General features: G+C 33.3%; 1 protein-coding gene across 3 annotated transcripts; it reads right to left on the reverse strand.

The window, feature by feature from the left end:
- Nucleotides 1-1,747: 1,747 nt before the first annotated feature.
- On the reverse strand, nucleotides 1,748-9,262 carry LOC129295749 (E3 ubiquitin-protein ligase MBR2-like). 3 transcript variants are annotated; one of them, XM_054934307.1, is made up of 8 exons: nucleotides 8,773-9,262; nucleotides 5,786-5,890; nucleotides 4,010-5,616; nucleotides 3,435-3,551; nucleotides 2,908-2,958; nucleotides 2,585-2,695; nucleotides 2,236-2,373; nucleotides 1,748-2,029 (listed from the first exon to the last, which is right to left on the reverse strand). In XM_054934307.1, the coding sequence occupies exons 2-8, from the start codon at nucleotides 5,799-5,801 to the stop codon at nucleotides 1,883-1,885; spliced, it is 2,187 nt and encodes a 728-aa protein (XP_054790282.1). In that variant the 5' UTR covers nucleotides 5,802-5,890; nucleotides 8,773-9,262; the 3' UTR covers nucleotides 1,748-1,882. The 3 variants fall into 3 exon arrangements, with proteins under 3 accessions (XP_054790282.1, XP_054790280.1, XP_054790283.1); XM_054934305.1 differs by having other exon boundaries at nucleotides 8,706-9,262; XM_054934308.1 differs by having other exon boundaries at nucleotides 2,236-2,367; nucleotides 8,706-9,259.
- Nucleotides 9,263-17,828: the final 8,566 nt, after the last annotated feature.

A 17,828-nucleotide genomic window follows, 5' to 3' on the forward strand; every position in this document is an offset into this window, starting at 1 on the left:
TATAGTTCCCGTAATTTCAGCGCAACGTTAGGGACCACAAAAAGACCATCGTCCACGTCAGCAAATGTCACAACGCAAGCTTTCTTTTCGGCAAGACAGGTACACAACACAGCTATGAAGAGCTCAAATACAGAATGAATCAACGAAAGATCTTACACGCCAAGTAAGTGATTTCAGTCTGTCGTCCAAAGAAGAGATGAGGTCACCTCGAGATGTGTACCGCACTCTGTAATGTTTACGGTGATTCGGTAGGAGGACCGTGAGCTTCAGTAAATGCTGTGCTTGCTTTCAGTAAATGCTGTGCACGTCCCGTCTGGTTATTGCTATTTTCATCTTGCCACACCGGTCCTGGTGATCTATGGCTATGCACAATGATCTAACTCAAAGCATGTGCCGTCTCTTCAATGCTAAGACCATGTCATGAAGCCATTTTGAGAAGATTATCTATTATTCTATCACTATTTCCATATTAAGTTTGTGTTTGGAAACTAGTTTATCGTCGTCAAAACAAATTCAGTGCGTCATGATAACTAAAGTAAGTGTGTGTGTGTGTGTACACGTAATTTGAACGTTTTAAAGAAAAATTTTAAATTTTAAATTAAAATTTAAAAAAAAACAGAGAGAGAACCCATATGCTGATAAATGATAGAGTCGGGAATGAGGGTCGGGCTTGACGGGCTGCCCGTTTAAGCCCATTTTAATAAGGACTCAGGCTTAAAAATTTGGCACTTTTTAGGATAACCGGGCTTCAAAGCCCGGCTCTTTTAAGCCCTAAAAAAACAGGCTCGGGCTCGGGCGGCCCGTGAAGCCCGTTTTACTATTCACAAAGTATTGTTTTCACTTCTTTTCAGATAATGTGCAAACATTGATTTGTATTTTGTACTAATAATTGGTTGAATTGTTTTATGTCATTTTATAGTAATTTTTATATTTTATTTTGTGATATATGTATAGATATATATTTGATAATAAAACAATTTAATTAATAATTATTATAGTTGATGATGAAGAAGCTGCAGAAATAATTAATATTGAGCCTCCGCCTCCATCTTTCACAAGTGGACCTACATCGAGGGTTTTAATATTTTATTTATAGATGATAATGAGGGAGATTTTGATTAGGATTGATGATGATGTTTGCCTTCATCTTATTTGGACTTTTAAATTTTTTGTTCATTTTTTAGATTATGTGAGACTTTAGTTTGATATATGTTAAATTTTAAAATATTTTAAATAAATTTTAATGTTGAATTTTATTTTATTTTATTTTATTCTTATTCGGGTTTACGTGCCCGGCCCTGAACCCTATGAATAAGGGTCGGGCTTCAATTTTAGGGTAAAATTAAGGTTATCGGGCTTTAAGACCTGAACCCATAAGGGCCGGGCCCATATGGGCTAGGCCCGCCCGTTTACCAACTCTAATAAATGACACAATATAAAATTCTAAACTTTTTCAATAAATTGATAATATTATTATACAACTAAAAATATCCCATGTGATTTGATCTCTTTAATGCTTGTGGATAATTAATATATACTCTATTTACGTTAGTGACTTTGATAATTAACTTTTTTTCAGGGATGAGGGTAATTTGGGTCGTTGGAAAAATTTAAATTAAATTGCATTTAATGGAACAAATGAAGGATGACGCAACTGAACTCGAAAACCTTATAGGTCGGAATACAAAAATCATTTGAAGCAAATTTGTATCCAAACAACAACATATGAATAATAACACAACTGAACTTGAAAAACTATCCAAAACTGCTTTGACTTAAACCTTACATCGGGATACAAATGTCGTTTGAAGCAAATTTGTAACCAAACATGAGGTTGCATTGTCAATAAGCTTCTTTCATGCAGGAAGAGAGATACATAAATTTAAGGAGAATCAAGAAAAAGAGGAAGTGCGACTTGTTTGCAAATGGGGCAGATGTTCTTCAGCTCGAGCCATGGCTTGATACAGTCTACATGAAATCTGTGGGCACAGCACAGCTTGCCCAGATCTTCATTTTCACGGTACTCCTCCTGCAAATGGTAACAAGAACACAAGCATAAATCAAGACCGAGAGATGGGAACCGTTAAGTATAAGAAAAGCTTGAACAATTAATATAATAGTGGAGGCAAAATGAAGAAATTTTCATGAACGCCACTAAAAAAATTTCTATCCATGGACTAGAACTCCAAAGATCTCCTCCTGGGCTTGAATTTATTAAAGTGTAGTGGACCTCACCTGACATATGCAGCAGCATTCGCTTTCCTCAGACCCAGCTGGGATGAGATGGAATTTTTCCTGCCTAAGGTGGCTGAGAATCATTTCCTCACTCAGGCCCGCCTCAATAGGCTCTGCTAGGGCCGCAAGATCCTGAAGCTGGAAATCATTAGTTTGAAAGGAATATTCGGAAAAAAGAAATTATCCAAATAAAATATAATCCCAAGAGGCCAAGACAGATTATTTACTATAACTGGGATGATCATTTAAGCGTGCAGTCTTCAAGGAAACATGTACAAGTGCAATACTTCCTTAGACGAAGAACAAAAGCGAAAGTGTTATTTAAGTGAAGCTTTACTTCAACTTTTACCTCATTTGTCCAGTCGTCTAAATCAAAATGCAGCCCATCTACATTGGCATGCTCCTGAAGGATATCCATTATAATTGAATGGTCCAACATCCTCAATTCCAGTGGAATCATCTGTGCTCACAAATAATGTAATATTCTATTAGTTTGTGCATGATTCTCGCTTAGGAGGACATCACAAATAATGTAACATTTATTGGACCATCCTCAATTCCCGTGGAATCATCTGTGCTCACAAATAATGTAATATTCTATTAGTTTGTGTATGATTCTCGCTTAGGAGGACATCACAAATAATGCAACATTCTATTGGTGTGAAAACCTACCACAGGCTGCAAGGGGTCTTCACTGCGCATATGTGCCAGCCTATGGTGAAGCTGTAACATATGGAAATACAAAAGGCATCTGATTAGATCACGAATGCACCAATTAGTATATCCATTAAGATAGTCATCAGAAAGATACTTAAATTTACTGTAGACAGTCGCCAAAATGATTTCAACTTGAAGACTGGCAAAATATAAGGTATTTAGTTGCAAAGGAATTAATGCAGGTACACAATCACCATCACGTTGTCATGCATAATAGCTCAAGAATACATGCATGTGCACGCATAACCAAAAACCAAAAAAAAAAAAAATCTTTTATATAATATAATCGCTTGTATTATTTGTATCAATTCCCATTTTTAGAGTCTTCTACATCAGTATACACAGTTCCACACATTACAACTAAATCAATTGTTTCCACTAAACAGTCATGGCTGAATCACCCCAGATATTCAGAGAGCATGTCATCAGGGCAAAGCATAAGTACTGGAAAAACCATTTAAGACAGGTGTCTCCAAGTATACCTCAATACTCAGCCTCCTTCTGTTTGCAGCATTAGCTGGCGACCAAAACGAATGATAAAGGTGATCATAATAGCTATCATCTTGATTCTCGGGTCTTGCTTCTGATGCATGCAGATTCTGAGATATACCATTACCAAATCCAAAAGAAAATCAAACCCAATCAACATCAAATTTACCCCAAAAAAAAAAAAATGCTAGGCAGCTAGAACCACTAAGACAGATTACAAGTTTTATGTAGACAATTTAAACAATCATAATTCACCATGGACAAGCAACCCAAAGAAAGAGCGAATTGATTTAAAAACAAAAGAAATAAAGAAATAGAATCGTAATCCCAGGATTAAAAAAGATATATCCATCATGCATTATACATGTAATCATCATTAATGTATTAATTTCAATTTTTAGAGTATTGCTCAGGTATCTATCCACACATTACAATCTAATCAATTTAGTACCTGAACAATCATTGCTAAATCATCCGCATGTATTGAGATAGTGTATTATCATAGCCAAAGCATGTTTCTAAGCACAATAGCTAGAAAAACATTGAAGAAGGGGTGTATCAAGCATACCTCAGGCCTCAGCCTCATTCTATTTCGAGCATTAGCAAGTGACCATGTAAAATTAAAAGCAGCATGATTCTCAGATCTTGCTCCTGATGCATGCTGATTCTGAGATACGGTATTAACAAATCCAACAGCAAAGCGCAGTTCCTGTAAGACAGCTGAAAGATCTGAATCTGCTGGGCTGTGACTGAGCCAAGGGAAACCAGTAGTTGCAAGCACAGGGTGATTCACAATTCTTGATGGTGTCTGCATGTAACGATCAGCAAAACTGAACCCTGAGAACCAAGTAGGGGCATTTTCTGAATGAATTATACCAGAAACACAACCATGAAGAGGGCAGAAAAAATCTCCATGGAAGTTGGCAGCTCCATTAACAAAATGTGAGTTTCTTGCATCATGTACCCAATTTCTCACTCCAATTTGGCGGCTAAGCATAATGTTTTCAGTTATGTGTCTTGGGTAATGAAAGGGTGCCACAGCATCACTTTCCACTGTAGCATTGACAGGCAAAAATGAAGAAAAAACACTACTTGGTCTCATCATGTTAATCCAGGGGGTAGCCTGTGGAGTTTCATGAAAAATAGGAACATGCCCATCAGGCTGCACTGAGAAAAGTGGATTAATAGAACTTTCTGCAGATCTGAAGAATGGAGGATGGTTGACTTGGCCATACAAAGGTGACTGACTGGGTAACTGGATATGAGTATCCCTCCTGTAACCTGATGACAAAATGCTGGTTGGTAGAAAAGTTTGTTGACTTGCAGTTGTATGAAGATGAATGTTACTTCGGAAGTTTTCAGATAGTCTAGCTCCATTCAAATGCTGAACGTCAGAAACTGGCCCTATAGGACTATGACCAATAATGGTCTCAGACCGTTCTTGATGACTAACAGGGCTAGTACAAGGAGTACATATGTTTAGCCCATTATTGCCATGGACTTCAGAAGCCCACCGCTTGGAAAATCCAGTTTGTGCAGCTGAGCTAGAACTCTCACCTACTAACAATTCTCTGATAGCATGTTCAGAAGACTTTCTCTTGCAGGATAAACGCCTCATATTAACTGAGCTGCTATCCAAACCTTGCTCTTGCACTGCAGAACTTGATCTTCCAAGATCAATTACAGTTGTGCAAGAGCTGCTGGTATTCTGATTTTCTTGTTCAGATGAATGAGGGCCGAGACTTAGTGACAAATTCAAATCGTTATAATAATTGTTCCCAGCATATTCTGCACCTGAGTCAACATTTTGAGGAACAACAACAGCACTGTGACCAATGCTTGGAATAATACTATTACTTGCTTGAGAGTGGAGGTCACTTGATCCAGAAAGCCCATCTGGGAACCTTCTAACATTTCCAGATAGGGAAGTTAAAGGAGAAAACCTCAACACTTCAGATGATTCATGAGGAAAAGCAGCAGCACTGCGATCATTATTTGGAAAATTATTTAAACTCTCATTATAACCGGCATGATTTGACCGCGAAACCTGATCAGGGAACCTATGATCACCTGCAGTAAAGGAACTTGCAGTAGGTATCAATTCCGATGCTTGAATGAGCTGATGATTGACCTTGCTTTGGTTGTTAGCATTACAATTCAAGTGACTCATTCCTCCTGTCATAGCAAGGATATCATGAATCAAGATAGTGACAGCAAAAGTATCATGCATTATTTGTAATTAGCCCATGAAACCAGGTCGATTATCAATCTTAAATGTTCATAAGAAATTGGTGGTGATAAAGATTTAAACACCTGCACAGAGAGAAGGAAAAGGAAGTATTACCTTGATGGTTCATCATTGCCTACAAGTTAGACCTGAAGGCTGAATATCCAGGAGAAAAATCCAAAAAAGGACCAGGTAGTGTGGCTAATTGCAGAGTCACTCAGGCTGCATGATGAGAACCAAGCAAATGGGAGTGAGTAATGAAAGAAAACAATATTTTCCTTTTCTAACCAACATCAGAACATTATTCAAAACTATTCATATTACTCTCACAATTCTGCCGATGTAGATATGTAAAACATGGCAACAAAGACAGAAAAAAAAGCAAGTTACTAAAATGGTATATGAATAACTTCACAATAGGCCATGGATGTCAATAAAATGAGAAGATTGTGCATTTAAAAGCAGGATGACATAAATGCATTCATGGCAATGATATCTCAAAAAGGATCACCAAAATGAAATGAATTCCAAATGGAAGAGAGTCTGAGAAAGCAATTCAAGAATTCAACAGCCCTTAACCATCTCAACATGAAAGATAAATCACAATTTAACAGTCTTACATTAAATAAACTGATAAATAGACATCTCTCGCGTAAGAAGAGCTGGAAATAGTAGGCCTTATGTGCAAATAGTAGTATTAAATACAAACAGGAAGCTCGACTTAGAGGAAATGAACAAAAACAACCAACATGGAAACTTAGAAGGGATACTTATTCAAAAAGAGTTTTTGAAACCACAGGCAAGATAAATATGATTGCTACATTAATGAATATACAACAAAACATTTCTTTTTCCAGCCACTACACCTGGAAATACAGCTCTGGAAGATCCAAATGGGGTGAACTAATTATTAATTTAAATGTCATAAAGCAAGGCTGTAACCGTAGCATACAATATCCAGACACTCAGTATTAACATTCACGACTGGAATATCTCAAGATATATTACCAAATACAGTAACTGAAGTTGACAAATGACTAGACGACTATAATCATTCCCATGAACTCATGAAGTACGTAGCTAAAACCCTAGACTAAAAAAGATTGATTCATCCTGCATGATCAATAAATATGTACATTCTCCATCATTAGTATTCAAAACATACAAAAGAACCCAGACATCAGCCTTCACTCAAATAAGGCATCTATTTAAAAAATATTAATTACATACCAAAAACCCCAATAGTCCCATACATACTACAAATGCAGCATAAAGAACATTGTATCCAAAAATCCAAAAATTAGAGGGGATGAGGACGCATGAAACTGAAGTAGTAGCGAGCAAAGTACAAGTAAACAATGCATAATTAGAACTTAAATTGGGGGGAGGGATATATCCATTATCCAAAAAGACAGATCTAATATGCTAAAGCAAGAAGTCCCATCTACATGTTTATTAGATAGAACACAAGACACAGAGAGAGAGAGAGAGAGAGAGAGAGAGAGACTAAAATTGACAAACATGATAAGAAATGGCGAACAGTTTGATCAACAATCATTCAAGAGGAAAAATCCCTTAGTCACCTCAATCCTGAAAAAGATAACCAGTTTTGCAATTCATGCAATGCATGGATAGAAGCATATGAGAACATCAGACCAGAGAATGAGCATGCATCTAAACAAGTCCAACTACAATCTAAAATGATGAAGGTATATTGATAGGATCAACATGTTCTGCAGAGACAAAATTCAAAAAATCAAAGCTGACAAAGTGAAATACTTTAGAGGATGGTTAAGTTAAATCCTTATTTCCAACAATATATTCAATAAAATGTACGCCTGATTGGTTGTGATCAATTCTTGAACAATATCAACTGGTTTCATGATTGATTGGCATTTGAAGATAGAAATGTAAAAATAATCATCTATACAAGTGAAGAGGGGAATGATAACAAAAAAAAAAAATGATGGATAATTAGAATATAAATTCCATTTTCTCTCCTTTAAAAAACGAGCATGATTTGTTTAGCCCTTTTCAAAATTCACGTAGAAAACAGAAAACACAGGATCATAGGTCTTATTAAACAATGAATTGAAATGATAACAATATCATTGTCAGTTACGAATTTACTAGGGGCCAGAATGACTGTTTGGATGGCCCAAAACAATAATTATGAAAAGCCCAAAATGTGATTTTCTAAAAATTTATCCAAACACCCATATTTTGATTAAATCATAAGCCAAAAAAATCATTATGAAAGCCAGCTCCCATATGCTTCTGCATTTTAATTAAATCAATCCTGCCCAAAATCATGCTTATAAATAATCTTTATCCAAACTCTGTTTTACCCAATCGTAGTCCTGACACACATTTTATCATCCTAATGTTTACTTGCTCTAATTACAACTCCAGTGCATAAAAGTTCAAAATCGTTCATAACGTCCCACTGCTTAAACTGTTAGGTTGGGGCCTAATTGACTGATTGGAAATGGAAGAGTAACCCAAAACAAATTGAAAACCTAGAACAATTTCATAATTTTATAAGCCTTGGGCCTCAATCAAAAAGCAAGAATTTGTGTCGTTGTGATTAAATTGTTGAATCCTTACAGCGAAGTGAAATGAATACACAAATTTTACAAAATCGAAGCCAGAATTGGGCTAAGAAAATGAGATTTGATTTGAAGCAATATCATAAAAGCTAGTCCATGTTAAACAAAAGAAAATATTATGGTTCTTTGACAAAGAAAACGAACTGGGTAGAAAATTTCTTAGCGCCGTGGGTTCTCTCTACTTTCGAGTTCTAAGGAAGGGTTTCCAACTTTGTAAAAAGATATAGGTTGTTAAATGCGATCGACCCACCAACGAAGGAATTTTACAGGGAAAATGCAAAGCAGAATCAGTAGAAACAGACACCAAAATCCCACTTCGAAATACAAGCGAATTAACGAAATAAGTAGTCATATGAACATAAACACGGCTGCAGTAGACTCATACAATAATCGAAAATACAAACAAGGCAGAGAGAAAGAGATTATACCCTATATAGATTGTGAAATTCAGCGCAGGGAAAGTAAAACTCTAACATCTTTCTTCAACACACTTACTGTTATCTTCCCCCACGCTTCCTGTTCTCCGCAAGAATAATCTGAAGAGGTGTGTGTCTTTTATACTCTGAATCGGAGCATTGTATCGATGAGCTTGGAAGACTGTACATTGAATGGAAATTTGGGTATTAAAAAAATTCCTTTGCAGGATTGATCTCATTAGGGAAGTAAAAACAGAAAATCTCAAGTCGTAAAATCCCTAGGGTGGCTGCAGACAAAGGGTTTGTAACGCTTCTGAGGTCCGCTTATCCTGCCGATCCAGCGTGTCGCTCATCTCCATGACTCTCAGTCTCATCCTCATTCTCTACATTAAACCAAAAACAACGCGATTCATTGCCTTTATTCCCAAATTCGCTCTCAGTGTTTATCCCATCTTTTTTCCGCCTCTGACTAGCTGCGTCGGTTTCAAACTTTACAATATGTTCACCACTTTCCTTCCATATTTGCCGCGAGGAAGGAAGAGGGGACGCATGCACGCGATCTGTATCTACTCACGTGTAAGGCGGATTACTTGATTTTTTTCCCCCTCTCTTTTTTGGAAAATGACTAAATTTTCAGAGACCTTTTAAATATTTTTTTCCATATATGTTATTTTTTTTTATACCATCTTTGCCGCAAATTTTTGTACATAAGACACTGACATTTATTTGCATATTAAATAGCGTGTTAGAAATGAACCGAACAATAACGTTGTATGAATGATTATGCATTTAATTAGATATATTGTTATTCAATGGATAGTTGTCCATCTTGAGATAACTTTACGAGTTTAATATTTTTATATTTTTAATTTATAAAATTATGTTAATTTATTCATAAATTCAGACTAAATATAAACTCAATTAAACTTATGAGTTTACCTCTGAATTTAACGTTTTTACGTTTCTAACTCATAAATCGTGTTAATTAATTTATAAACTCAAATTATATACAAGTTTAATTAAATTTGTTAAGCTTGTCATATTAAGTATATACTATAAAAAATTTAATTCATAAAAATTATAAGACTTGATTTAAAAATAAAAAAAAAACTAAAAATGCCTTGTATTTTAAAATAAGTTCTCCTATTTTAAAATTTTTATTTCTTGTATATAATAATTTATTAATGTAGATGAGTTTAATTTCAATAATTTATATTTTTAATATATTTAAATTTAATTATTATTATATTTTAATGGCTATTTGTTAATAGAAGTAAACTCTTACGAGTTTACAATTCAAGTTTGCGATATGAATTTATATTCTTTTTATGAGTTTGTTTAAGCTCGTGAGTTTAACAACCTTGACTCATGTATTAATGTATTTTAATATAAAAATAATCATTATCAGTAATATTAAAATAAAATGAATAAAGAGATCACAAAGAGGGGGAGACAAAGCTTCGATCTTTTTTCCATATTTTCCAGCTAGATTTAAATTATTAAATAAAAAGTTATAATATTTAGAATTTTCTTAATTTAATCTTGTATTAATTTTAATTTATTAAATTTTTAATGGTGATGAAAAGAATACAAGGTGTATAGCTTGCTTCTTGGAATATTGGGTGAGATACAGCAGATAAAAGCCAATCCATCCTAAGATCTTTAAGTTACAGACAATGCACTTAATATTGTTATTGATTAAAATATTAAAAAATAGTTCACAAAAAACTTTAAGAAAAAAAATTAAAGAAATTCAAAACTTTTGCGATAACTATGTATGTTTTTCACTCGAACTACATTATTCATTATTTATGAATCATACAGTTTGGTTGTTGCAGATTTTATATTTATATTGATGACTGGCCTGATTAATAATTGAACTGGATGGGGAAAGGAGCGAAGGGAGAAAACTAATGAAAAAAGTCAAAAACTTCTAAAAATAGTAAAATAATTGTCATTTTTGAAACCTTTTTGATTTCCTCTTTCCTCATTTTCTTATTACTTTTTCCTCAATCCAAACCAAGCATAAGAGACGTGTAAAAATTTATAAAAAAATATAAGTAAATAGCGTAATACTGATGCTAAAGTAGCAACTAATTGAAGGATTTATTTGGATATAAATATAAAACCCCCAATCTTTTAATCTGGCCTGTTTTTTTTTTTTTCCCCAAAATACTTTATTCTATCAACTAATCCATCGGCGCAGCAAATAGAGGTAGAACTGGGAGCATGAATTGGACGAGCCACTCATTTAAATTCATTTTTATAAAAATTTGAGTTTAAAAAATTTAAAATTTTTAGTATAATTGAGCTTCTAAATTTGGCCCTATAAAAACAGACTCAAGCTTAAGAGGCTCATTTATCTTTTTTTATTTAACCCTTAAAAATATTTTTAATTTTTAAATTAAATTTAGACTTTAAAATATATGTTTATATTTTAAAATTAAAATTTATATTACTTATTTTAAATTTTTAAACATTATAATTTATATTTTGAAAACAAAAATATGTAATATTATGATGTAAAGAAATAAAATTTTAAAATAAAAAATAGGCTTATGGCCTTGGCTCCAAACCTTTTGAATAAAGATTAGGCTTCAAAAAAACAATCATCTTTAAAGAAACTGAATTTATGGGCAAACTTTGCCCATTTCCCAATTCTAAATAGGGGCAAAGAGGATTAATAAAGTAATATTAAAAATTAAGTTATTGAACACCAAATAAATCATTGAACCAGTCAAAATAGCAATTCAAGAGTTAATAATTTAACTGAGGGTTAGATCAGGATCAAACCGATCATAAATAAACTAATAAAATACAGTTAAAATATATAAATTTAAATAAAAATATATTAATCCTCAAAATATTAATAAAATAAATGAAAAATCCAAATAATTAAAAGATAAGAAAAAATATGATTGAAAATAAAAAATATTTTAATTACTGAAATATATTTATAAATTTATATAGTTAAAGAAAAGGGGAAATCGTGTGTTAATAATATTTTAAATGCTAATTTCTAAAATATTTTAATTAGTGGTTGTTATTATTATTAGTAATATTAAAATTGAACAATAAAAAAAATGTAGCTCCCAAAGAAAAGTGATTATGCAAGCATCAGTTGCTAATTTGGCTTGAGAGGTCAACCACAACTAAGGGTCATAGGACATAGCTATCAATGCTATGTTTTTGAAAAAGCAAAGGCAGAGAAACTCAAAGCAACGCTTGCCATGTCTTTTCTCTTACTACTTCACGCTTCCTATCGCTTCTCTTCTTTCTTCTTTAGATTTCATCCAAAAATAGAAACGAGAAGGAGAGAACAACGCCAAAGAGTATATGGCGAAACAACACTGTAGCTCGATGACAAAGAAGAAGCTCAATGGAGAGGTGGACTTCAACTTTGGCAAGGTCAATGGGGAGAAAAAATGGAGACTCAAGATCAACAATGAGAAGTGATGGAAACTTAAGATCGATGGATGGTGGAGGGGTTGAAGGCAAGGATGAGGATGAGGCTAAGAATCTATTGATATTTCATATTCAAACATTTAGGCTTCAGCTTCATCTTTTTTCCCAAAATAAACCTTAAAACTACATTGTTTTTGGGTATTTCAAGAAAAAAAAAAATATGACCCGATTAAACTAGCAACTTGTCGGGTTATCCAGGTTACTTCAAATTAATCCAGGTTACTGTAAGACTAGGTTAACCAAAAAGCCAGATTGGTGGAGAGACCGATTCACCAATCAAACTGGTGGAGCTGTCAATTCATTAGTCGAATCAGGTGATTTGATCTAGGTTTTCATTTCATATTAAAAACTATTTTATTACTTTTTATTTTAGGTTGTATTTTAGGCTTGACTTTTTCACAGGTTATACTCTATATGTTGTTTTTTTTCCCTAATTAATATGTTTAATAATTTTTTAAAATATGTAAATAATAATGAGATCTTATGAAATGTCTTATCCTCTCAAGTTTCTAGAGACTTATTTGTCATTAAATTTAAAAGTAAAAAGAATACATTTTTATCCTTAAAGAAAATAAAAGAGGGGTGGCTTATAAAACACATTCCACATGTTCTCTTTTTCCACCTCTTCATCTGCCCTGCAACTATTTTTAGCTTTTGAAGCTTTCCAAATGATAGACTAGCAAGCTACCATTTATCTAAAATCTTCCTCTACTAGGTCACATTTGTAAATTTCTTCTACTCTTATGTTGATGTTCTCACATTTGTAAATTTCTTTTGCTCTCTTATGTTGACTTGTTTTGGGATGAATGGCTTTAAAATCTTAGCTTTCATGTTTTGGAAAGATTCTTCTAAGAGAAAAAGTGGCTAAATAAGTAGTTGAGGTCATCATTTCCTTAATGTTGTGATCGTAAATGTTTGAGTTGTCTTGATTTACACTAAATTGCTTCGCTTTATACCGAATGGCATGAGTATGCATTGATTCTCATGGGTAATTGCTGAGCAGCATAAGTATGGCTACGTGGCAGTGGGTCTTTGTGCAGTATAGCCAAATGATAGATATTGTTGTTTTTAGTTGTATCCTAAATACATAATTCAAAGTTATAAATAACTAATCTAAAGTTGCAAATACAAGAAGAATTATCGCTATTGCATAAAATGTTTAAAATATGTTGTCACCTTATTTGGGAAACTAACACATGTTGATGAATGGTGATTTGACTGTTGTAGGGTGGTATAAGAAATGGATTCTAATTTTACTTCTACTTTTAAAAAAGAACTGTTTTGCTATTGTAATGGCTTAGGAATTTAAGTAAAATTAAAATTTATGATAAGGTATTTTAATTATATTTTTATATATTATGGGGTGATTTTAGGAAGGTGTATTGATGGTTCGCCAGAATTTTCCTTGGTCCTCAATTATTAAGTCCCGTATTCAAATCTTGTTGAAGCACAAATAGGGATTTTTTTGTGATTATTATTTGGGCTAAGGGTCAAAAATGTCCTTGGAGTACATATGAAGGGTTACAAATAACCCTAAACTCAACTATGGGTCATTTATATCCTTTAATTTTAAAATTTTTTTACTTCGTTACCCTGCAATTTTATCCATTTAGTTTTTTTTTGTTAGCAAGGCCCATGATTGAATTTTTTAATATTTTCATTCTCTCCTTCCTTTCTCTCTCTCCCCTCCCCTACTCTCTCCCTCTCTCACTCGCCCTCTCCTTCTCTAATTTCTCTTCCATGAGTGAATGAAAATATATTGAGATAGATTACTATCTCATGCATAAGAAGTTGCTCACCAGAGTGATTCAGTTGTTACCTATTCATACTCATCATTTATTCGCTGACACATTAACCAAGGCTCTTGATCTTCTACCTTTCCATAATTTACTTTCCAAGCTAGGCATTTTGGATCTACATGCTCCAACTTATAGGGGGTCTCAGCATTTAAGATGAAGTAATAGTAGATCCACAAGTTGCCAAAATGTCCTATATTAGTTAGACTAGTACCTATAATTAGCTTTCCATTTATTATTTATCAGTTACAGAGCACTTATATATAAATACTAAGTTATGATTAATAAAATCAATTCAAGTTCGACAAGGATGAGGGGGATGGCACACACTTCCTCTCTCCTCCAGTTCACTAAACCAACTCTCTCTCTCTCTCTCTCTCTCTCACTCATTTATGGTCATACTCCCTATTCGTGCACACACACTCTATGCATAGGGCAAACATGATGCCGCATAGGGTGGCAATAGAGATGTTGGTGGCAAGGTATAAGAGGTTCAAGAAGGCAAATAAGGCCACGAGGGAGAGAAGGGGGAGAGACGAAAAGTGTGAGAAACGCAGTGTATGTGTGTGTTTTTAACCTGACCAGGGAGGTTAGCGGCAATGCAAGTGAGTATGCATGTGTTCAACCTGACTAAGGAGGCATGTATGCTTATCTTGTTTAGCCTATCCACAGTAATCACTGAATCTATCATGGTGTTGGTGAGGATGAGGATCAAAAAGAGGAGGGAGAGGATGAGATGAGGGGGAGAGAGAGAAAGTGAAGGAGAGAGAGGGGAGAGGGAGATTGAATGGAGGAGAAGGAAAGGTGAGAGAGGAAGAGTACAAGTGAGAGACGAGAAGGTTGAAAAGGAGGGGACGATGGAGGATTACAGAGAAAGGGACAGGGAGAGATGAGAGAGAAGGAGAATTTTAAAAAATAATATGGGGCCCACAAGCAATATTTTATAATAAAAAAGATTAAAAAAATCATATATAGGACCTACTTAACAGAGCTATTAGGTTAAAGCAACAAAGGAAAAAAATTTTGAGGTTGAAGAATATAAATAACCCATAATTGAGTTTAAGGTCATTTGTGACCTTTCATGTATACTTTAGAGATATTTTTGACCCTTAACACTTATTATTTTGCTTTAGATTCCCAAAATTACATAAATGCCCCTTACAAATAATTAAACCGCATCAAAAAAATTTTCCTTTTTCCCCATTTTTCCATGGAGTCTAACTGAAAGAGCGGGGGAGAGAATGCATTTAGGAATTTATGGATTGAGAAGCTTCCATTCTCTATTTCGATCGTCTGTCATAAGTGATGTGGGTATGCAGTCTATCGTTGCTATGGGCTTCAAGAATCTTGCAAATCCTCTATTCTTTTTTCTCTGCTTTGTTCATGTTGCCAGAACTTCTTCTCCTCCCTTTGTTTGCATCATTGCTGATATGAAGTGATGGTAGGTTTAAATCTGCTTCTTTGCCACTTTGGTGTAGATGTTGTTTATCCAAACTGTTATCTTCTTCTTTCCCTATCTTCCTTGGATGATGTGGTTGCGTGTGGTTGTTTCAGTGTGCTATCCGATTCTTGTTTTCTCAATTTATTGGTATAGCATAATTTTGATAAGGAAAGCAAAAAGGAGGACGTCAATTAAAGGAAGAGAAGGGAGGAAGGAGATTTTAAAGGAATGAAGTTCTATTTATCTATGATAGAGAAAAAATTACAATCGATCAAGTATTGGAGTTTAGGATTTTTTTTGATTTTTTTTTATTGGTGTTTGATGGTTATTTGATTTATATTTTGAGAATTATGAATTAATTTATAATTGGGAAGCTTGATAAACTGAAATGTTGACATTAAGAATTGTTGAAAAGAGATTTTGAGAATAAAAAAAGCTTAGATTTATAGTTTGAATATTAGTGCCTATAAGTTATTTGGTAAAATGCTTGTTAGAAGAAATTTGATTTATAGTAGCCAAACATGTTACTGTACTATTGTTAATTAAAATTTTGGAAAGCACTTATTCTTTATAGTGGAAATTTCAGTTGAAATTAAAGATTTTAGAAAAGGTATTTAGTTGCTAAATGATAATTCAAGGAACAAGTTGGTTTGTTTTTATGTTAGTTTTTAGGTTGTCCATAAAGTGCTTGGTGAAGGAAGTAATGAAGTTGGACTTACAAGTATGAAATGATAATGTTGAGAATTGGAAGCTATGAAAATTGTTGATATATATATATATTTTGGACTAAAATATAAAGGATGTCTATTCAAAAAGGAACAACAGCTAAAGCAAGAATAAGGTGAGTGAATGAAGTGTCAGGTCTAATAAGGGATTAAATAATGACAGACCTAGTCCACATCATGGTAGACTAGTCGACCAAGTAAGCATGGGTTCTTGAATCTCTTAAGACTTAGAATCACTATCTAGACCATTGCCTCACATGAAACGATAATCTCAACAAGTCCTAAATCATGCAAGATCCTAACCTTCATCCATGGATTTATTGGAAGCATGGGCTGACAATTACGAACAACTAACAACAACCTGCGTACACTATAAATACGAGAGCAGCAACAAAGAAAGGGACTTCAACAACAATCGACTCTCAATATTCATTTTATCATTTCAGTTTGTATTTCTAGATAGTTTTTAGCATCATTTTTAGCTTTGCAACTTTTACGATCTTGTACCTCGTATATTTTATTAATCAAACACTTGTTATTCTAATCTCGTTACATCTTTACATCCAGGTAAACTGTGGTAATGGACCTCAAAAATCCTTTGTTATCTTTTAAGACCCAATGTCTCTGGTACACTTAGTAGTTTTTATTGTTTATAAGGAACACACACACACACACATAAATATATTGTAATGAATTAGGTTGGAGCACTATAATGAATGAATCGTGAAGCATATAAAATAAGGAGATGATGAGATTTTCTTTCATGTTTGATAGATTGAATTATATGGTGTGTATATTAACATTGATTATATCCAAAGTTATATCTTATGTGATGAATTAGGTTGATGTTGTAGATCTTTTTCTATATCTATTTTCTTTCCAATTAACATGAAAAATTTAATGATCAATGGGTTCATTAGATTACTGAAATTTATTTTGTAAATGATTTAAGGTAGTTAAGCTGATGCTTGAAAGTTAATGTTCATAGTTATAAGATGACTAATGTTAAGTAAGTAGACCGATAGACTTCATCAATTGAATTATATAAAATTTTATGAAGCATAAAAAGATTATGAAATAATGATAATGTCATTGTTATGGGTATTAGGGAATTGAGGAAGGAGATAAGAAATCCTTTCTGAATTATGAAAGCTGCTAAATTAAAGTACATTATATATTTGAGAATGCATCGTGTAAGTGAATAGCACTCTAATTAATTTATAAGCTAATTCCATTATATCAAATATTGTTAAATTTTCACATAAGTATTAATATAACTCCAATTTCTAATATTCTCTATTTTGAGAGGAAGTACTTTCATTTTTATTGAGTTTTAAAGAAAACATAGAATTGTTTATGATGGAGTATCTTTAATTATTTAACATGCTAATAAAGTTTGATTAATGAGTTAAGAAATAATTTATCAATATGATTCATGCATGGGAGATTATAAAAGAATTGTTTTATGATGATTATCATGAGAAGAGATAAATATTATTTTTTTTCAAATCCACATATGCTTGGTTTAAATTATTGGATCGATTTTAGAACACTGATTGCTAATGATAATTTTGTTAGCTCTTAAGCATCATGGTTAAATTCTAACTAGCTTGGTATTCATGAGTATCGTATTCATGCTTGTTATTCATAAGCTTAGTACTCACGCTTATTATGTGTGGGTTTCATACATGTTCTTGTTTCATGGCTT

The sequence above is a fragment of the Prosopis cineraria genome, unplaced genomic scaffold (assembly GCF_029017545.1).
Source record: "Prosopis cineraria cultivar Desert tree isolate PC_DT_omini unplaced genomic scaffold, ASM2901754v1 PC181, whole genome shotgun sequence".
Taxonomy (NCBI): domain Eukaryota; kingdom Viridiplantae; phylum Streptophyta; class Magnoliopsida; order Fabales; family Fabaceae; genus Prosopis; species Prosopis cineraria.